At 41.8% G+C, this 23,574-nt stretch overlaps 1 protein-coding gene across 1 annotated transcript in view; it reads right to left on the bottom strand.

Annotated features, from left to right (window-relative positions):
- adgrb2 (adhesion G protein-coupled receptor B2) overlaps window positions 1–23,574 on the bottom strand; it is a 445,556-nt gene that overhangs the window by 12,228 nt on the left and 409,754 nt on the right. The window contains exon 32 of the mRNA XM_051664567.1: window positions 22,186–22,299. Coding sequence (XP_051520527.1) covers window positions 22,186–22,299 — 114 coding nt within the window. The remainder of the gene's footprint in view (window positions 1–22,185; window positions 22,300–23,574) is intronic.

Below are 23,574 nucleotides of genomic sequence, written 5' to 3'. Positions count from 1 at the left end.
TTCGTTAGAGGGGAAAACCGCCCCAGCGGCTCCCCGCCTCGTTCCTTCTACCTATGGGTTTGAGGCCATGTTGGTTAGCACTGGGGGCAATTTGGGGACCCTAATGGGAGCCACTCCGCTGAGTAATGTTGAGGTGAGACTGCCGGCTCGTCTCAGGGTGAGTTCGTGATCTCGTTTCGGCGCTCACGGAGTGGATGAGCTCTCGATTGCAGCATCGGAGAGTGGGCTGTCTAGTCTGACGCTGAGGACTCGAGTGAGCTCCCAACTTCGGGTACGGTCACCCAGTCGCAGCCTAACGTGCAGCTGAGAGCCATGCTTGCCCGGATGGCTGCGTGTGTCGGGCTGGAGTGGAACCCTCCACCCCCCCGAACCCTCGCAGCCTGACGATTGGTTCCTGGGCCCGGAGCACCGCTCATGGCTGTGCCCCACCCCCTTTCTTCTTGGAGGTGCATGAGGAGCCCAGGAGGTCATGGTGGGCACCTTTCACTGCCCCGACCTGGTTTCTGAGCTCCTCCGCTCTCACTATCCTCGATGGTGGGGCTGCCAGGGGGTACTCGGCGATTCCCCAGGTGGATAAGGCGGTTGCAGTGCACCTGTTCCCACAAAACACCTCCACCTGGCAGGGCCGCCTGAGACCCCCGTCCAGCGCCTGTAGGGTTACATCATCTCTGGCGACTAAGGCCTGCGGTGCCGCTGGACAGGCCGCCTCTGCCCTGCATGCCATGGCTCTTCCTGCAAGTGTACCAAGCCATGGCGCTAAGAGAACTGCACGAGTGGTCCAGGAGCGCCACCTATGGCTCAAATTGGTCGAGATGTGGGAAGCTGACAAGGTACAGTTCCTTGACGCCCCCATCTCCCCGGCATGGAGCTACCTGCAGGAAGCAGACGCCACCTGTCTCACGGCCGGCCACCAAGAACCCGAGGAAGGCTTTGAAGTGCCCCTGAGACGGGCGACTCAGGCATGTGGAGACCTGCTGCAGGCCTAGAGATGGTAAGCAGACCACTCCATCCCCCAGTGGAGGGCCGGGAGGAGAATCCTTTGCCTTTTTGTTGATTCACCGCATGCCCGAAGGGCTTCGGCACCTACACGTTCAGAAAAGGAGCGGTTTCCTCATTCCCTGGGTCACATATCTGGTGCTCACGGCCGTCGTTATCACGACCACTGGCCACCATTCCTTTATGGCAGGTATGGCACTCCAGGGACAGCCCTCCCCTGCTGCGAGGCCCCACCCACCGGTACGTCCGATGAGATTGTCCCCTTGGTCCCGCTCGCCCGGAGCTTGGATGCATGGCTTGCGCTTCCCAACCCGTCGCGGTGGCTGACCCAGACTGTCCGACTCATCTACGCGATTCAGTTTGCCAGGCGCCCGCCCAGGTTCAGCAGGGACCTCGGTGAAGGGCGAGAATGCCGCTACCTTGCGTGCGGAGATCGCTACCCTTCTGAACTGAACCGAGCTTTGCACACACTCTCGTTCAAGATGCTGACACAAAAACGCATTCTAGCGAGCGTCCGGCATCAAGATTGATTTGCGGTGGCAGACCTGAAGGACGCGTACTTCCACGTCTCGGTTTTACCTCGACACAGACCCTTCCTGTGGTTTGCTTTCGAGTGCCGGGCGTACCAGTACAAGGTCCTCCCCTTTGGCCTGTCCTTGTCCCCTCGCGTCTTCACGAAGGTCACAGAGGCAGCCCTTGCCCCGCTAAGGGAAGTGGGCATCCGCATCCTCAACTATCTCGATGACTGTCTAATCCTAGCTCACTCTCGGGATGTGTTGTGTGTGCACAGAGACCTGGTGCTTACGCACCTCAGCCGGCTGGAGCTTCGGGTCAACTGGGAAAAGAGCAAGCTCTCCCCTGTTCAGAGCATCTCTTTTCTCGGCTTGGAGTTGGTCTGAAGGTGTTCAGATGGAGGACAGTGGTTCCACTGAAACTTTTTCAGAGGCTCCTGGGGCATATGGCATCCTCAGCGGTGGCCACACCACTTGGGTTGATGCATATGAGACCGCTTCAGCACTGGCTTCATACTCGAGTCCCGAGATGGGCATGAGCCACATTGCGTGGTCGTCACGCCGATCTGTCACCGCTTCTTCAGCCCTTGGACCTACCAAGCATTTCTACAGGCAGAGGTTCCCCTAGAGCAGGTCTCCAGGCGCGTCGTGGTTACGATGGACGCCTCCAAGATGGGCTGGGGCACCATATGCAACAGGCATGCAGCCGCCGGCTCTTGGACTGGCCCGCGGCTGCATTGACACATCAACTGCCTCGAGTTGTTGGCAGTACTGCTTGCCCTGTGGAGGCTCCGGCCGTTGATCCAGGGCAAGCATGTGTTGGTAGTGTACATCAACTGCCAAGGCAGCCTACGCTCCCGTTGCATGTTACAACTCGCGCCACAAGTCGCTGCGAGCCACTCACATCCCAGGCGACCTCAACACCGCAGCGGATGCGCTGTCACAACAGGTTACGCTCAGGGGAGAGTGGAGACTCCACCCCCAGGCAGTCCAGCTGATTTTGAGTCGATTCGGTCAAGCACAGGTAGACCTGTTTGCTTCCTGGGAATCCTCCCACTGCCCGCTTTGGTACGCCCTGACCGAGGCACCCCTCGGTATAGATGCACTGGCACACAGCTGGCCCCCGGCACTACGCAAATATGCATTTCCCCAAGTGAGCCTACATGCACAGGGTCTGTGCAAGGTCAGGGAGGATGAGGAGCAGGTCATCCTAGTAGCACCCTACTGGCCCACCCAGACATGGTTCTCGGACCTCATGCTCCTCGCGACAGCCCCACCCCCCCCCCCGCCGAATTCCCCTAAGGAAGGACCTTATTTCTTAGGGACGGGGCACCATCTGGCACCCGGGACCAGACCTCTGGAATCTCCATGTCTGGCTGTTTGACGGGATGCGAAAGACCTAAATGGCCTACCACCCGTGGTGGTAGACACGATCACTCAAGCTAGAGCTCCTTCTACGAGGCACCTGTATGCCTTGAAGTGTCGTCTGTTCGCTAAGTGGTGTTCTTCCTGACGCGAATACCCCCAGGGATGCGCAGTCGGATCGGTGCTTTCCTTCCTGCAGGAGAGGCCGGAGGGGCGGCTGTCCCTCTCCACCTTGAAGGTGTATGTAGCCGCCATTTTGGCACATCACGATGTAGTAGATGGTAAGTATTTGGGGAAGCATGACTTCATCATCTGGTTCCTGAGAGGCACTAGGAGGTTGAATCCCTCCAGACCGCGCCTCATGCCCTCGTGGGACCTCTCTGTAGTCCTTCGGGTTCTTCGGGGAGCTCCCTTCGAGCCCCTGGAGTCAGTTGAGCTTAAGGCGCTCTCTTTTAAGACTGCCCTCCTGACAGCGCTCACTTCCATCAAGAGGGTAGGGGACCTGCAGGCGTTCTCTCTCAGCGAAACGTGCCTGGAGTTCAGTCCGGGCTACTCTCATGTGATCCTGAGACCCCGACTGGGCTATGTGCCCAAGGTTCCCACGACCCCGTTTATGGATCAGGTGGTGAACCTGCAAGCGCTGCCCCGTGCAACCTGCAAGCTATGAGCCCACTCTACTAGGAGTGTGGCGGCCTCCTGGGCCCTGACCAATGGCGCCTCTTTGGCAGACATCTGCAGAGCAGCGGGCTGGGCAACACCCAACACCTTTGCAAGGTTCTACAATCTCTGGGTTGAGCCGGTCTCATCCCGTATATTGTCAGGTATGAGCAGGTGAGTTCTGGGACAGCTGGCCAGGTGTACCGCTTGCGCATAGTGCCTTTCCCCTCCCCTGAAATGAAGACGTGCACTTTTGACTCCCAGTCGTGTTCACAAGTTGTGATCCCTGGATGACTTTCTTCCTTAGCCCTGTGGCAGGCGAGTTTGCGGAGAAACTCACTGCCGGCCCAGTACATGTGCTAACTAAGCCCTGTACTGGGGTAGGTGCTCCACATGTGCTGGTTCCCCATAGGTGACCCCATGTGATATATCTGCTGCTAAATCGTTTCCCTTTCAGTAAACTGTGTCTTCCTTGGGCAGAGTGTCCTCTACCCCCGGTCACCATGTTTGTAGAGTTCCTCCCCTCTCGGGTAGGACCTACCATGGGACTTCTCCACATGACATACTTCCGACAAGCCTTGGTAAGACTATATGATGCATTTCCACCCCCCGAGCAGGGTGTGGTCTCCGCGGTGTCTTCCTCTTGGGAGTGACACCCTCCCGACTTAGACACTTATGGCCCCCAACAGGTAAACAAAATTCCACTCTTTTTGGGGAGAAAAAAAGAGGAAAAGAAGCCATGGCAGGGCTAGCCTGTCCCTATTTGTTGGGCAAGTTGACTTTTTCCCAAAGGACCGTTCGATGCTCATAAGAGCATTGGGGGAGGTTACGTGACGGCCTGGTGCGCTGGCTACGAGGCACACAGCGGTCTGCCCATCTCGCACTGCCAGTCAACGTAACACAGTTCAGCTTATTGTGGCATTTCATATAGGGACCCCTAGTGTCACTACATCGACACAACGTCAAGTGAGTGACAGATAGGGAATGTCCTGGTTACTTTCGTAACCTCTGTTCCCTGATGGAGGGAACAAGACATTGTGTCCCTCTTGCCACAATACTGAACTACCCGCTGAAATGGCCGGGACCTTGTCTCGGCTCCTCAGCACAAAACCTGAATGAGTGGTTGCAAGCCAGCTCCTTTTATACCTGTATGTCCAGGGGAGTGGCATGCAAATTCCACTTGCCAATTCCCATTGGTCTTTTTTCAAAATCAGAGGTGTTTGGGGCTCCCAAGAGTGACCCCTAGTGTCACTATATCGACACAACGTCTCGTTCCCTCCATTTTTACACAGTGCTCATTTTTGCATGAACTATGCCTTTACTGTATCTGACACTAATTTACACAGTTTAGGGCCAGGATAAGAACAGTAGTACATTTCTTGACTACTTTAATGTGTAGCTGATAACCATGAGAAAATTATATCGAAGTTTGACACACACAGTGCAAATAACCTCTGATTTATAGACGTTGAGACAAAACACTCCCTGGTCTCCTCTATTTTACTTACAGATAGTACTGTGTATTGTGAGTGGATAAACAGAATATATGTTTATATATGCGGTCACCTTCATTGCATACGTGTTCTCTTACACCCCTGTTATCTCCATTATACACTTATACATTATGTATAAAGCATAATGTGCTAAAAGCCTTATCTGGTCTCACTGCCATGAAAATTGGTAACCTTGCGGAGTTATATTATTTCTGTTTTGCTAATCCATAATCTATTCAACTCAGTGTTAAAAGGAATCCTACTGAAACTGCAAAAAGGGCAAAATAGACACACAAAACCTTCAGCCAGAACAGAGCCCTACATGGTAAAATCTTCAGACATGACATATCTCACTAATTATGCCTTAATTGGCACAGACTGCAAATTAGCATTTAGCTCTGTGTGTGTGTGTGTGAGTGGGTAAGAAAGTCCCATCCCATTTTTAAGCCTCTCCATTAAGCTGTCTGATGGTGCATCTGCCTCAACTTTGGTCAACATAGTTTCCGGTAGGGAAATATAATTGTGTGGCTAATTTGTGTGGACAAAAATGCAAACACATTTAGACTGCAAAGGGGTCATGATATCATTTTAGATGTGCTAATATGACAAATCATTAATTAATGTCTTCACGAGATAGTTCACCCAAAAATAAGTCATGTTTTCATTTACTCGAACTCATGTTCTTCCAAACCCAGAGTGACTTTCTTTCTTCAGTGAAACACAAACTGAGATGTTAAGCAGAAAATTAGAGATTGACAGCCTCAGTCACCATTCACTTCCATTGTATTGAAAAAAAGTGAATGGTGACTGAGGCTAACATTCTGCCTATATCTCCTTTTTTATTCCATGGAAGAAAAAAAGTCAGACCAGTTTGGAACAACAAATGAGAATGACAGAATTTTTAGGTGAACTCTCCCTTTAAATATTTTAGAGGTCTCCTTCTGAAACTCCAACAAATAATCTACTGTAAATAAAAACCCAAAAAACTATTTGTAATGAATGAGGCTGGTATTCATTCAGCCGACCGCCAGAGGGAGCCCTCTCCCGAATACTAACATTGAACATTTTCTTCTATTGCCAGTTTCACTGCCTTACCAAGCGTTTTTCCCATTGCCTGTTTCATTGCCTTCTTGTTATGACCATTGTGCCTGCTTTATTGGATTACTGATTTTTGCTCTGTTTGCCTGGTTGGACTGATTACTTAATAACGACTACTTTGCCTGCTTCAACGATTACGTCTCTGCCCGGTGTTTTGGATTTGTTTGCTGTGTGTAATAAACTTCCTGCATTTGGATTCTACCTTCGCCTCCATGTCGAGTCCCTCACAGAATACTTCACCACCAATGAATCCAGCGGAAGTTTCTCAGCTCCAGGCTGCATTCGCTTACCAGTGGAAACTTCTCACAATTTACCAAGAGCAACTGAACAACCTAAGAGCTGCAAATGAGAGCCTCACCCACTACATACGCTCTCTTCCATCCCCACAAGCTACAACAGTAAGATTCGCTCTTCCTGATAAGTTTGATGGTTCACCAGAGAAATGTAAGAGGTTTCTACGTCAGTGTAGAATATATTTCTCCAAACAACAAGACTCATTCAGCCAGGATTCGAAGAAATGTGCATTTATGATGACGTTACTTATTAAAGCGTTAGACTGGGCTTCTGCTGTTTGGGAGACTGATAAACAACTCCAAACTTCATTTGATTACTTCACTTCCCAGATCCATGAAGTGTTTGAATACCCAGAGGGAGGTAAAGATGTCTCTGTTCAGCTGCTTCATTTATGCCAGGGTTCACGTTCAGCAGCTAACTTTGCCATACACTTCAGGACACTAGCAGCCCAAAGTGGATGGAACGATATCACACTTAAGACTGTGTTCAGAGAGGGACTGAACCACAATCTGCAGGCTGAACTTGCATGCAAGGGTGAGAATTCAACGCTCACTTAATTCATTTCGTTGGCTGTAAAGATTGATAATTTGCTTCAAAATTCACCACGTTCAAGGATTAGCTCCAAATCACAACCATCAGTCCACAGTCAAGTCCAGGTATGCTCCGAAGCTCCCGAATTGATGCAGATCGACTATGCTAGAGTTTCTGATGAAGAACTCGTTCGTCATCATAGAGAGGGACTGTGTTACTACTGTGGTGAAAGGAGTCATCGACACTCTGCATGCCCTTACAAAAGCAAGAAATATCAAACTTCTAGAACAAATGTGAGTATCAAGAGTATTTCCTCTCCCATACACCACAGCTTTTCTCTCCCCATCGAACTCTCCTTTGATGATAAATTGAAATATGTTTCTGCACTCGTTGACTCGGGGTCCACTGTAAATTTGATTCATCAAGATCTTGTACAGGAACTCCATATCCCAACAGTACCTTGCATACCCACCATTAACATCACTGCTGTGGATAATGCACCCATAGGCACAGGCATCACTCACCAAATTGTTCCAGTGACACTACGTATTGGATTATTTCACACAGAAACCATATCTCTGTTTGTCATCAACTCACCCAAACATATTCTCATCCTGGGTCATCCATGGCTGGCTATCCATGATCCCATCATCTCCTGGAGACAGGGTGAGCTAAAACAATGGTCAGATTATTGCCGGTCATACTGTCTTCATGTCACAGTCACCAAGTCATGTTTAACTACTAGCATCGAAAGTGCAGAGATTCAAGCTCAAGTCAAGATCCCCAAAGAATATTCTGAGTTTTCCGAAGTTCAGCAAGATCAAGGCAACAAATCTACCCCTTCATCGTCCATGGGATTGCACTATTGAGTTACTGTCCAACATGGCACCTCCCAGGAGCAAGGACTACCGTTATCAAGACCTGAAACCATGGCCATGGAAATCTATGTCGAGGAGGCTCTAGCGTAAGGGTTCATTTGTCCCTCCACCTCTCCAGCTGCAGCAGGCTTTTTCTTCATGGAGAAAAAAAATGGAGGGCTCCATCCATGTATTGTCTACCAAGGGCTGAACACTGTAACCATCAAATACAGGTACCCACTCCCTCTTGTTCCATCTGCCCTTGAACAACTACGTGAAGCACATTTCTACACTAAACTTGATTTGAGAAGTGCTTACAATCTCAACCGTATTAGAGAAGGAGACAAATGGAAAACCGCATTCATCACCACGTAGCGGTGAGAGACCTCCTCAACAAGTGTGTCATCACCTTCATCGATGACATACTCATCTACTCCCAAAATAAAACACAACACATTGAAGAAGTCAAGATGGTCCTCTCACACCTACAGAAACATCAACTCTACATGAAAGCAGAAAAATGTGAGTTCCACACTATCCAGACAACATTCTTGGGGTATATAATCAGTCATAGGGGTGTTGAGATGGATAACTCCAAGATCCAGGCAGTCACGGAATGGCCAAGACCCAATACTGTTAAGGAGCTACAATGTTTTCTGGGCTTTGTGAACTTCTACAGGAGGTTTATCTGCAACTACAGTCTCATCTCTGCCCCTTTAACATCATTGCTCAAAGGGAAACCATCCAAACTACCATGGATTAATAATTTAATTAATAATTATATTTATTTTTCACACATTATACATTTGCACATATACAGTGAAATTCTTTTTTTCACATATCCCAGCTAAGCTGGGGTCAGAGTGCAGGGTCAGCCATGATACAGCACCCCTGGAGCAGATAGGGTCAAGGGCCTTGCTCAAGGGCCCAACAGTGGCATCTTGGCAGTGCTGGGGCTTGAACCCCCAACCTTCTGATCAGTAACCCAGAGCCTCAACCACTGAGCCTCTGCTCAAAAGGCCTTCGAAACTCTCAAGACTAGTTTCACGACCACCCCCATTCTCAAGCACCCCAATCCTAACCAACCATTCATTGTGGAATTGGATGCATCAGACTGCGGCATCGGGATGGTTCTCTCTCAAAACCATGGTATCCCTGGAAAACTTTATTCATGCGCTTGATGTTGGAAACAAAGAGCTACTCTCCATGAAGGCTGCAATAGAAGAGTGGCGCCACTGGCTTGAAGGATCTGCCCATACATTCCAAGTAATCACCAACCATAAAAACCTTGAATACATCAAGGGAACAAAAACGACTCAGTCCTAGAGAAGCCCGATGGTCACTCTTCTTCAAAAGGTTTCAATTCACAGTCACCTACTGCCCTGGCAGTAAGAACTGCAAGGCTGATGCTCTTTCCTGTCGCTATGATCTTTCTCACAACATACTTCAAAATGTATCCATATTACCACCTCCAGTCATCATCACACCCGTAAGCTGGGACATCATGGAAGAAATCCAAAGAGCCCAACAGACAGACCCTGCACCACCTGAATGCCCCCCAACAAAACAGTATGTGCCACACACTCTACACCAGAGAACGATCCAATGGATCCATACCTCCCTCAGCACTGGACACCCTGGTATCCAGAGGACAATAAGCCTGGTACATAACTCATTCTGGTGGCCTTCACTCATAAATGATGTCACTGCATATGTAAAGGCATGTCAAGTGTGTGCACAATCAAAAACCCTCAGAGAACTGCCAGCCAGCCTACTACAGCCACTGCCTATCCCTCAGAGACCCTGGTCCCACCTGTCCATTGACTTCATCACAGATCTGCTAAACTCCAATGGGGATACTACCATCTTTGTTATCATTGATCATTTTTCTAAGTCATGCAGACTAATCCCCTTGAAAGGTCTACCCACTGCCATGGAGACCACTAACGCTCTCTTCCACCAAGTTTTCAGGATATATGGTTTGCCAGAAGACATAGTGTCTGATCGGGGAACGCAGTTTACCTCCAGAGTCTGGCAGGCCTTCTGCAAGCAGCTAGACATCAACGTCAGCCTCATGTCTGGTTATCATCCTCAAGCAAACGGACAGGTGGAGAGGCTGATCCAGGAGATATGCAGATATCTCAGGTCCTACTTCAGTCGTGAACAACAGAAGTGGAGCGACTTCCTCCCATGGGCAGAATATGCTCAGAAATCCCTCACTCACTCCTCCTCTATTGAACTCACTCCCTTCCAATGTGTGCTGGGCTATCAACCTTCTATCTTCCCTTGGTCAGGTGAACCCTCTACGGTGCCAGTGGTGGATGATTGGATCAGGCAGAGCGAGCTGGTGTGAGACAGTGCGCACGTCAGTCTGCAGCGGGCCATACAGGCCCAATAAATCCAAGCTGATCGACGGAGGCATCCCCACCCCAACTACCAGCCCAGTCAGAGGGTCTGGTTATCTACACATGATCTCAAGTTGCGGCTACCCTGCAGGAAGCTCAGCCCCAGGTATGTTGGTCCATTCAGAATTCTCAAACAGGTCAATCAGGTAACATACCTATTGGAGTTTCCTGCTAACTACCACATATCTCCTTCCTTTCATGTGTCATTGTTGAAACCGGTCCACCCGACGTCTGGCCATGGATCCTGAGCCTCCTCCTCCACCAGAGATCGATGGATCACAGTGTTTTTCCCATTGCCTGTTTCATTGCCTTCTTGTTATAACCATTGTGCCTGCTATTCTGGATTACTGATTTTTGGATTACTGTTTTGCTCTGTTTGCCTGGTTGAACTGATTATTTAATAATGACTACTTTGCCTGCTTCAACAATTATGTCTCTGCCCTTTGTTTTGGATTTGTTTGCTGTGTGTAATAAACTTCCTGCATATGGATTCTACCTTTGCCTCCATGTCGAGTCCCTCACACTATTTTGAGAATAATTAGATGAGAGTGAATGCTAGGAAAAACATGCAGTACATCTGCTACTCTCCCCCTGATTGTAGCAGATTGTTTAGAGCACCTGAACTTCACAGTTGTTCTCAAATACCAATAATTCAACTCAATTGCAGGGAAACAGTCTCAACGAGGTATACCAAGCATGCAAAGAATAGGTAAACACATGCAGATGTGCGCTACAGTCAGATTTGCTGTAATAATAACACAAACACACAAAATAGTTTTTCCGTGCTTTGTGACCACCGTTAGATGTTCAGAGTTTAACCTTCAGAATCAGAAGGAGCTTTATTACCAAGTATGCTTCCACATACATTTTGTCTTGGTTACAGAAGCTTCCAGTGCACAAACAACACAAGACAGAGATAAAAAATAAAATAAAAATAATAAATAGAATAAAAATAAAAAGTGAGTAGAAAATATAAGTATATATAGAAACACAATAAGACAAAAATATACATATAGTATGTACAAATACAAATTTGTTATATACTGTGCAAGGGAATGTAATGCAGAAGAGGTAGGATATGTTAAATAATTTGTTGCAGTTGGTGTTTGTGTGAAGTGAAGCTCAGGTGAAGCTCGGGTGTGGGGTGTGAGACTGGGCTTTTCAAATCTACAGTAAAACACATTCAAGTTGCCAGCAAGTTGTTGGTTCCCTACAATGTTGGGGGATGGTGTCTTGAAGTTAGTAATGCCTTTCATGCCTCTCCACACTGATGCAGGATCGTTAGCTGAAAACTTGTTTTTCATCTTCTCAGAGTAGCTTCTTTTAGCCACTTTAATTTCCTTAGTGTGTTTTTGGCCTGATTATACAAGATTTTATCCCTGCTCCTGTAAGCATCCTCTTTGGCACGACAAAGCTGTCTTGAGTTTTCCTGTAAACCATGGTTTGTCATTGTTGAATGTTAAATAAGTCTTAGTAGGAATACACACATCCTCACAGAAACTGATATATGATCATCCAGATTGGTGTCTGCAGCTTCAAAAACATTTAAATCAGTGCAGTCAAAGCAGGCTTGTAGTTCCAGCTCTGCTTCATTGGTCCATCTTTTTACAGTCTTCACTACAGGTTTAGCTGTTTAAATGTCTGCCTGTAGGTTGGAAGAAGTAGAAAAAGACAGTGATCAGAGAGTCCCAAAGCTGTCTAGGGACAGAGCGATATGCATCCTTTAATGTTGTGTAGCAGTGGTCCAGTATATTTCTGTCCCTGGTGGGGCATGTACAGAGGTGGGTAGAGTAGACAAAAACTTTACTCAAGTAAAAGTAAAGTTACTTAAAAAAATACTCAAGTAGAAGTAAAAGTAATCATGTTAAAAATTACTCGAGTAAGAGTAAGTATCCAATAAAAAGAATACTAAAAAGAGTAGTAACTAGTTACTTTCACATATAATGTAATGGATGTTTGCTCTCCTATATTCCAGTATATGATACACATTTAATATGCATTACAGAATTATTATTATTATTATTATTAATAAAAATAATACAACTATTATTAATATAATTGTAAATAATGGAAATTGTCATCATTCACCACCATGTTGTTCCAAACCCATATTACTTTTTTCTTCCATGCATCAAATTAAAGGGAAAGTTCATTAACAAATTAAAATGCTCTAATTTTCTCACCCTCATTCCATCCCCGATGTGTATGACTTTTTTTCTTCTGCAGAACACAAATGAAGATTTTTAGAAGAATATTTCAGCTCTGTTCATCCATACAATGCAAGTGAATGGTGACCAGAACTTTGAAGCTCCAAAAAGCACATAGAGGCAACATAAAAGTAATTCATACAACTCCAGTGATTTTCAGAAGCAATATGATAGGTGTGGGTGAGAAACAGATACAACTTTATAATATATAAAGTCCTTTTTTACTATTAATTCTCCTCCCTGCCCAGTAGGTGGTGATATGCACAAATAACTGAATCACCAAACAAAAGAAGAAAAAATTTGAAAGTGGAGATTTATTAGTAAAAAATAATTTAAATATTTATCACCCACACTTATCATATCCTTTGTGAAGACAGATTGAACCGGTGTCATTTGAATTCCTTTAATGCTGCCTTTATGAGCTTTCTGAGCATCAAAGTTTCATTCACCATTCACTTGCATTCTGTGAACCAACAGAGCTTAGATATTCTTCTAAACATATTTGTGTTCAGCAGAAGAAAAAAAACAAAAAAACATACACATCTTGGATGGCATGAGGGTGAGTAAATGCAAGAATTTTCAAATTTGGGTAAATTATTCCTTTAAGGATATGTTAGACAGAATCCTAACCTTAATCATCATTTACTTTCACTGCATGTTTTGTTTCTTCCATATTTTGAAAGGGAATGGTGATGGAGACTGTCAGTCCCTAACATTCTGTCTAAAATATTTTTGGTTCCATAAAATATAGAACGATTCACGGGGTTGGAAGAACATGAGGGTGGGGAAATGCTGACAGAATATTAATTAAAGGCTGAACTATCACTTTAAGGATGCTTCTCAGTTTTGGACGAATCTGTCAATTAGAAGAGATGTTTGGAAATCTTTTTCTAGTAATTATTATGGTGAAAAACATGAACAGTGTCACACAGTCCCAAATAATATATGTTTAATTGTACACTGAAGAAAGATAATATTTTATTCATGCCTTCTGTCATTATTTCACAGCTTTTTACATCCTGCGAGAATTTAGTTCAGTGACGGTTCATCATTGTCAGTGTCGAAAGAATTTAGATAATTAGTTCTGTACACTAAGGGTAAATTGCACTTTATCTCTGTGCTTGGAAGTTTGTTTTCGATAAGACAAAGCCGCCCGCATCTGTCAAACGCTGTGCATGTGCAGAAATGCTCATAATCGCGATAGGCAGGGCAATATTTACAAGGATTTATACAGTAGGCACTGATACTGTATGTTGCAGCACTGATATAAAAATGCAAACTTAGAAACTGAGGTCATAAGAGCCCATAGTTACAGATTCACGCTGAAAATGAATGAGTTTCACCATGACACAGACAAGCCCACATTATCACAATCTCTAAAACATACCGCAAGTGTTTTATTAAGTTGGAGCTGCAATTTTAATCTTGAAATATATCATTGTCTTGGTGTAAAATGAAGGCACTGTATAGAGTGAAGACATTTTTTTTTTGCGCTTGTTGCTGTAGTGTTGAATGCGACTCGAGTGACAGCGTGCAGCTGTGAAGTTCCACTTTCGTAAGAGTCCTGTTCAAAAATCGCAATAAATTATGCATTTATTAAAACTTGTTCAATTAAAACCAGTAATGTAATGACAAGAACGCTACTCATTGTAACAAAGTAAAAGTAAATTGTTTTCCTCCGAAATTTACTTGAGTAAGAGTGAAAAGTACCCACCATAAAACATACTCAAAAGTATTTTTTTTTCCCCAAAAAGTTACTCAAGAAAATGTAACGGAGTAAATGTAGTGCGTTACTACCCACCTCTGGGCATGTAATGTGCTGTCTGTATTTTGGCAGTTCATGGGTGAGACTGGCTTTGTTGAAATCACCAAGAATGATAATAAATGAGTCCGGGTGGTGTTGCTCCGTGTCTGTGATCTGATCAGCCAGCTGTTGCAGCGCTGCATTCACGTGCGCATGTGGAGGAATATAAACACTCACCAGAATAAACAAGGAAAACTCCCACGGCGAGTAGAAAGGCTTACAGTTGATAAAAAGTATTTCCAAATTAGGACAGCACATCTTTTTTAACGTTGTTACGTCTGTACACCGACTTTCATTGATGTAAAAGCATGTTCCACCGCCTCTCGTTTTCCCCGTTAATTCCGCAATGTGATCCGCTCTGAACAGCTGAAAGCCCGGTAGATGTAACGCGCTATCCGGAATGGCTTCACTCAGCCAGGTTTCTGTGAAGCACAAGGCAGCAGAGTTTGAAAAGTCCTTGTTTGTACAGGTGAGGAGATGTAGTTCAACCGTTTTGTTAGGGAGAGAGCGGAGATTCGCTAGATGAATACTCAACAGCGCTGTTCAAAAGACGGAGCTTGACCAGCGCGCTGGCTCGATTCCCTCACCTGCGTCTCATAGCGTGCTTAAACAACACAGATGCGCCTCTGACAAAAATGTCAAGCGATACGTTCGAATAGTCAAAAACCGGGAAAAGATTGTCTGGTATGTGCTGCCGAATGTTCAGCAGTTCATCCCTGGTAAAACTGATCTGAAAAATATTACTAAACACAGGACAAACAAACACAAACAACAAAAGAACTGGAGAGCTCCACATCGAGGCAGCCATATGCGGCACCATCTTCTTCATCTCTTGAGGGCATGACAATTACAGTGTTAGATTCATGATACCACTCTTCCAGTATACTTAACATTATCAGTGCTATAGTGATTAAGAGAGGTAAGTCTGTCCCTTTTAATGAGCCAGTTACACTAGAAAGCAGTTATGTTTTATTCGTACCAGTTGATTAGGGTCACACAATGCAATCATGATTTGGATTCAGCTTTCTAATTGTAGATGAAGGCATTTAACACCTAGGCAGTAATTTTAGCAGATTACTTCGAGTGTGTTTTTGCTGCAATGTACTAAGACTGTTATTTTGTAAAGATACATAATTTATTACATAATAAAAAAAATGAATGTAACATTGAAAAAATTGAGAAATGTTGCTGTATAACAACTCTGCACCACAATGGAAAATGGTCCAAAACTAGTTAAAAAGGATAAATTACTACTTGAATTAAATTAATATTTCTGTAATTAAACGATGCATGTGATGCAGTGTGACTTCATAAAAAATAAAAAAAAAACATCATAATATTGGTTACTTTAAGACTGCTCTTTTATTTTCAAGAAGGCATTACATTGTAGCTTTTTCTTAAGGTTAGAAGGTGAAAGAAAATTAATTGTTGCCATATGGCTACATTGTATCATATTGGGTTAGGCACAATGAAAAAGCTTGTTGCTTTTATAAAACGGTGGCAAAAGCATTATGATAAAAGACACAAATGTTCAATAGAAAATTACATTTATTTATAACAATTTTTCCAACAAGTATTATAGTTAATTTTCCTAGCTGTATGCCTATGCAGTTGCCAAGCAACCTAGCAACTTGGCACATTAATATAGAATGTGCAGTAACAGATGTGCATTTATAGTCATTTTACAATCAGAATTTAAAATATAAACAATCTGTTTTGTGAGAATAATGTTACTATTTCAAAATAACATAATGATAGTCCCAATTAAAACAAGTACACAGATAAAGAATAACAAAGATTATAAAATTACAACAAAAATACTATTAAAGCTTTACTACATCTCTTCATGTATTCGTGATGTTTACCATTTGCATACAACAGTCATAGGCCGTGGGTAACAATAGCAGAAGTTTTCAGCTAATCCATATTTCAGGAGCCAGACTGTTGCCTGCTTTTGCTCTTGAGTTCCCTGCTGTGTTCATTTGTAGGATCTCCATTAGCATGAATAGATTGAACACAGGGTACCAGTCCTTCATCCATTTGGGACCATATGGGGTGCCTCCGCTAAAGCTATCAGCCCAGCCAGCATCCTCACTTAGAGGTTAACTGCCTTTCAAACTGCATCAAGCTCCATTCTTACTAACACAAGCAATTTAGGCGACTGCAAGTGACTAAGATGGCTCCACTGTCCCCACAGTAAAAGAAAGAGATAAAGCGAGTCTGTGCCAAGAGCGAGAGATTGAAGTGAGAGTGTGTGCGAGAGAACTAGAGAGAGAAAGATGATTAGAAGAAAGGGTCTGAAAGGGGCCGTTTTGGATGTGTTGGAGACCCCACTAACCTCACAGTTCTCACCAGTGGTTAGAATGATCAAATGTCATTAAAGAGAACTCTAGCATAAGATCAGAGGTGGAAAATGGCTTAGATTTTCCCTGCTGCGCACTCATCTCTTCACTGGCCCGCACACACAATGGAAGTCCATGTTTTTCAACACTGGCCAAGCATACTTCTAATATCATTTATATCACCCTGTTGCTGTAAGATTATGTGCTTACTTACCGTATACCAGTCATATTATGCTCCATTATACAGATTTATGGCCGCACATTCTGATTTAGAGACTAAAATGCAATTTTACAATTCATACACTGGACAAAAAATAAATAAATAAATAAAAATAAAAAATAAAATATATATTTTTCTTAATCAGTATTTTTGTGTTCTTTATAAAGAAAAATCTAACAATCCTTAAAACTTGCTTGTACAGTAACAAAACTTATTTTTAGAGAATATACCTGTTAAATTTCGTATTAATTTTAAAATTCTGTTAACTACATACAAAGCTTTGAATGGTCTAGCTACAAGGTACTTAAGTTACCTTCTGACACGCTATATTCCATCATGTTCATTACGATCACAAAATTCTGGCTTGTTAATAATTCCAAGAATATCAAAATCCACAAAAGGTTTCATACTTGGCTCCTAAACTATGGAATAGTCTCCCTAACACTGTTTGGGATGCAGACACACTCACTCAGTTTAAGTCTAGACTAAAGACTCATCTATTTAGCCAGGCATACACCTAATTTACCCATCAACTCACAATTAGGCTGCTTTAGTTTGGTCTGCCGGAACCAGAAACATCTATCATGATCTATAACTCTGCATAAAATTGAATGGCATCTACGCTAATATTATCCATATCTCAAGGTTACCAGAGCCAGCCAGATCCAGCTCTGTTCCTGTTTCGTCAAACTACAGCCGGTGCTAGCCAGACATCACTTCAGTCTTTTCACTTCAGAGGATGAACTGATGCCAACTCCATCTGTAAGACATCAGATACTTCATATGCCACTGCCTGAACCTTGGACTTAGGATGGACCCCACTGAACCTCACTGAAATGACCTGCAGGTTGAACTGCGATGCACCTCATTTATCTCTGCCTGCATCACCTTTGTCTATTGATGGACTACACTCTTGAAATGGAATACATAGACTATCATTTAAATGCCAACAAACACCTCCATCAGCCAGCTAACAAAGGACAATGCATCTGTGTGAATTTCTGCCGTTAATCCATGACAGACTTTAAAGACATTAATCTTAAAGTTCATAAAAAAACTTTTTTTTTCTTCTTTTTTTTAAACACTGGACCTTAACGCTTACTTAATTTGCTAAATTTAACCATGACTTGCACTGCACACAAATAACTAATATTAGCATTATATTCATGCTGTTTAGCCAGAAGGGAACTGGCCCCCACAGTGAGCCTGGTTTCTCCCAATGTTATTTTTCTCCATTAACCAATATCTGATGCCACAGTCACATTCAGCTTGCTCACATGGGTTCTACATACAATTATTATTTAATTATTATTATTTATTTATTTTTGTACACAATTTACAATCATATTATAATCAAAATACACAATGAAATATTACAGTTTAATTTTTTTGGTTAATGCATGATTTCCTGTAAAGCTGCTTTGAAACGATGTGTGCTATACAAATAAAAATGACGACTTGAATATATATATATATATATATATATATATATATATATATATATATATATATATATATATATATATATATTTTTTTTTTTTTTTTTTTTTTTTTTTTTTAAACTTAAACCTCACAAAATGTATTGCTTTATGCTTAAAAAATGTCATGGTAAGAAAAATAAATATATTTCAATATATATTCTCTGAAAACAAGTTTTAATATCTTGTGTAATTTTGCTTCTCAAGTAAATGTTTATTGTTTTAAGGATTTTTAGATAATTTTACTAGAAAAAAAAAAAAAAATCCAAAAATACTGTTTAAGAAGACAATTTTTGTAGTGTATCTGTTTATGGACTTTTAAAACCAAGTTTGATACCCATACTAAATCTGTCAGGTTATGAGTTTATGTTATGGTTTGGTTGAAATGTTTTAAATAAAGGGTTAAAGTTTTTTTTTTTTTTTTTTTTTTTTTTTAATAACGCACTACCACAAACACAAGGACAGCACAATATTGAGTCATTTACAGCAGTACAGCACAATACCGCAGGGGACATTCCATACTAAGCTTGCATGAGGAAAAAAAAAAACTAATATTTAGTCCTCTACACCTCATAGAGTCAACAAGTGAGGAATTACATTGCACCAACAAGAACCATTATAAAAAAGGGCCCTATCACACAGGCTGGGGGTATGGGGTCTGGTTGACATGCTTACGTTGGCTTTCTTTGTAAACGAAGCTCATTCTCCGTGTTAAAAATGGCTCAGAATGTCTTGGTGGAGGTGGAGGAGGAACCTGTGAAGGTGGCCGGATTGTTAGAGGGGTTTAAAGATGACTGACATGGCACTTTGGGGCATGTTCAGAAATGTATTATTAACAGACTGTTTTTAGGTTAGTTTTTGAGGTAGATGCGGTTTTATGAGGTAGACTAGTTATTGAGGGAAACTTGATTTATGTCAATGGATTAAGAGCCAGACAAATCAATACATTAATAAATACATACATAAATAAAACGTTGTTCTGAAGAGAACTATAGCAGGTCTGCAAATGTACTTAAGTTGCACTTATGTGTTTTAAGATAATATGGTGAGGTTCAAAAGTCTGAAACCTCATTAAAAATTAGGGATTCAAATTCTAATTTAGACCTGTAAATTAAAAAAAGTTTAAGTTTTATGAAAAATATAAATCAATTATGATACAATGAATGGTAAATATTTCAGATTCTGCACTATTTCTAGGTCACTAATCGAATAAGCAACTTTGTGACCATGATAATTCCTTTATACAAAATGTCACACAAGAGGATTTTTGAAATCAAATAACGTGGATCATCAGGTATGCATAAACTTGAGTCCATGCCAGCTCGAGTGTATACTGTCATTCTGAGAAATTCATGTAAAAAATGTTCCCCAATTTATTACTAATTGTTGTTACATTTGGACCTCACTTAAGTTATATTCATAAATGTGAATATTGCTTCTTTATGAATAAATTATGTCAACTAAATGCTTGTATTCATTGAAAATTCACTCTCACTCCAGTCACAAACCGGTGACCTGAAGACGAAATCCAAATAATTGCTTGGCACAAGGCACTGAATTATTATAGTACTTACAAATGTATAATTTTCTTTTTTCTCTCTCATGAATACCATTATAGCTATAATTATAACATTGTCAACATAATCAAAGACCTGTAGAATGAAATAAAAATAATTGCTTTCTAATTGTGAATCAAAAGGTGAATGCTAAAAGCATTCTGACTCATCACTAACTGCCACAAGGGCTCTGTAGAGTGTCAAAACATTGGAGATGGGGTTAGAACTAGTTTTATCTTCTGTAACGTGAGAGCATGACTCTATGATGCTTGTCTGTATGTGCGTAATCCAAGCATACTGCAAAAATAGTGCAGCACAAGGATCTAAAGGCCAGAAATGTCTCGTTACTAAGGCTTCAGACAGCACAATCCAAATTAAAAGTGAATGGGCATCTGGCAAATACCACTAAAGAACACACTCGTCTCAACAGTGTATATTGCAGCAGGTAATTTTCCAGAGGATGCGTTTTTAAATCTTTATGTCAAAACCCTTGGATTCGTGAGCGTGAATGTTTTTCATGCTCCTTCCGCTAATAGAACATTAAAGATTCAGCAGTCTAGCTAACAGAATGATTCTCTCAGCTAAAAGAAAGAAACCTTCAGCTTATTCCAGGGAAAGCAGATAGCACAGAGCGCAGCTGGAGACAGGTGTATTGGATATGTGTAATGGCAGGGGTCTGCATATGATCCAACTATTACACTGTATTAATTAGCTTGAAAAACATAATGCTTGGGGAATTGGAAGCAAAGCAATACCTGAGTCTCCCAAAAACCAGGTGTGCATGTCCAGTGGCATTTTAAAGCTAATTTGTGCTTCCATTATAAACCCATATCCTAGAAGTAAATATATAAAATGTTCATGCCACTTCCTATCATACAATTAAATAAGTTCAGCGTTTATGAGCATATTAGCTTGCATTCACATTTTAATCATATTTAATATCAAAACTTCTTTTTTTCTTTCTTTTTTTTATGTAATCCCTGAAATTTTCCTGCAGGTTAGAGGGAATTTAAAGACATTAAAGGAATATTATGGGTTCAATACAAGTTAAGCTCAATCGACAGCATTTGTGGCCTAATGTTGATTACCACAAAAATGAGTTCAACTTGTCACTCCTTTTCTTTAAAAAAAAACAAACATCTGAGTTACAGTGAGGCAATTACAATGGAAGTGAACAGGGCCAATCATTTGATAAAAATGTACTCAGTCATTTCTCCCCATTAAAAAAGTTTTACTTCTAAAGAAATTAATTGTAATTTTGAAACATATGTATAAAATCATGATCACTCTCATGAGATGAAGACTCTAGTCATATCAGTAACCTTATAAAAGCTGTTTTATTCTACATGGGGCAGGGGTGCCCTCATGGGGGCTGCCATTTTAGAATCACATGACCAGCTGAATACTACTCGCTTCATCTCAGTAACTGTCTTGTTATTGGACACTTTGTCTCTTGAATTAAATTAATCATGGCTGATTGAGAATAATTAATTTCTACAATGGCATATGTAACTGAAAATTATTGATTCTGAATCATGCTGCATCTATACAACTAGGTGGTCCAAGATGATACAAACAAAAAGTTACTGAGTGCACCTTTAAATACTCACCATTTCAAAATAATAGTCACAAGATGTAAACAATATGCATGTTAACATGATTTTAGTGTGATAAAATTGCTTACTAACCTTTCTGTGTTAAGTAATATCAAGTTTTACAACTGTTGCCATGACAACATCTACCTAGAACAATGGTCCGCCGTAAAGGTTATGATTTAAACAACTTTACAACTCAAATAATACCTGTGTTTTAACAGAAGAATGTAGTGCATTTATAAAATTATGAGCTTCACGTTTCTGCCTTAAAATAATAATAATAAAAAAATAATAATTGCCCCATTCACATCCATTGTAAGTGCCTTACTGTAACCTCAATTTATGCTTTTTTTAAAAAACAAAAGAAACGGAGGGACGAGTTGAAATCGCTCTTTTGTAGTAACTGATCTTAACTTGTATTGAACCCTGAATATTCCTTAAATAGTAGGTCCTGCAAACAAAAAGTGATGTTTTCTGCCTATCAGGTAACAAAGTATTTATGTAAATTTCAGTACTATTATTTAGTAATTAATGATGCAAGTCAACAATTTAGTGCTCCAGTTACTATTTTAAACGTTTTTTGAATTTATGTGGTTAGCATGTTTACAGCCAAGTTAATCATAGTTTATAGCTTGAAATTTCATGTTTTTATTTATTTATTTATTTATTTATTACACATAGGGTAAGAGATTGTTTCACATTGTGTTTAGAGGTGGTGCCCTGGGTGTATTAACAAGTCAGGATTAGGTATCAGGGGCACATGTTAGAATCTTACCTTGAAGGACGACATGGCAGGTTCCCTGTTATACCTGTCTATGGTGTGGAACTTGTTGGAGTGGTTGAGTTCATGGTACAGCTCTGAGTGTCTTTTGCGAGTGTGCATCACTTTCTGTAGGGGGGGGGGTTTAAGCAAACAAACAAAAAGACAAAAAGAAAAATAAGAAAGGGCAGGTCCGGGAAGAGTTGGGATTTGGTCGATGGTAGTCAAGGAAATAGGGAACTAGGGAAGAGGTAACTATAAAAACGCTGTCAGGTTTTATCCTCTCAATGGGTGGTGTTCTGATTGGCTATTAAAGTTGATGGGTATTAAATTATGTTAAAGCGTTCTAGTCAGTGTCATTCCCTACTGACACATACTTCCACCAATTCCCAGATTTAATTGGAGGTGGTTACTCATAGACACAGCTGGTTTTCACACAAAACTGACATGCCCCTTGCTTTAACATGGTCCAACTATCACTGCAAATGCCAAGGGGTCAAAGCATGGCTTGTAAGCATGGGCCAGTTAGCCACTGCTGGTAGATGCCGTAACAACATCAATCTAGCAGCAACAAGCATCTTTCTATATTGATGGCCAATGAAAGTTGTTAACGGGATGCTCACAGATAGTTTTCTCAAGATATCATAGACCTCCTTGGCTAATACCAACTCCAACAAAGCACTATTTCCATTCACCATCCACGTGGGATCAGTGCGTTTGCAATACTAAACATCTTTGGTTTGTTTACAGAGTTTCTTCAGTCTGAGAGGCTTTCGTATTCCATTTATGAATTTATTATTTGTTTTTGGATGAGGCACATCATGCAGCACTAACTAGGATGGAAAAGGTTTTGAAGCTCTAAAAGCATCTGACTGTGTTAGTAATAAGACATACCTCTGTTTGAGAAGAAGCCTCTATACTGGAGAGCAAATATCCAGTCAAAAAACACTTTGGTTTTCAAATGTAATTGAAAAACAGTCTATTTAAAAGTGCGTTCTGGAGAAAATTAATTGGGAAGCTTTAGACTGGAGATTTGTTGGAACCTGCCAGTTGATCATTCCATGGAGGTGTCCTACTGGCTGCCTCAGTCATACACATGCAATCTCTACTCATCTCATTATGGTCTCTATGTTTTTCACACACAATAATGCCACTCATTCCACACTGTTTCAGTGTTTCTGCAACCTCGATCCATATATATATTCAGTCATGTTTAACTGTTATACAACATACTATTAGATTACATATTATAGATGTAATTTGGAAATAATGACAGAAAATGATAGAGAATCAAGGAACATGGAACACTGAGCAGTTTTGCCATGGATAGGACTGTTGCTAATACCAGTGTTTCCCAACCTTTTTTGTCTTATGTATGCACTCAAGTACCACATCATCGATACA

Source organism: Myxocyprinus asiaticus, chromosome 30 (genome assembly GCF_019703515.2).
Source record: "Myxocyprinus asiaticus isolate MX2 ecotype Aquarium Trade chromosome 30, UBuf_Myxa_2, whole genome shotgun sequence".
Lineage (NCBI taxonomy): Eukaryota > Metazoa > Chordata > Actinopteri > Cypriniformes > Catostomidae > Myxocyprinus > Myxocyprinus asiaticus.
This window is presented reverse-complemented; position numbering and strand designations above follow the sequence as displayed.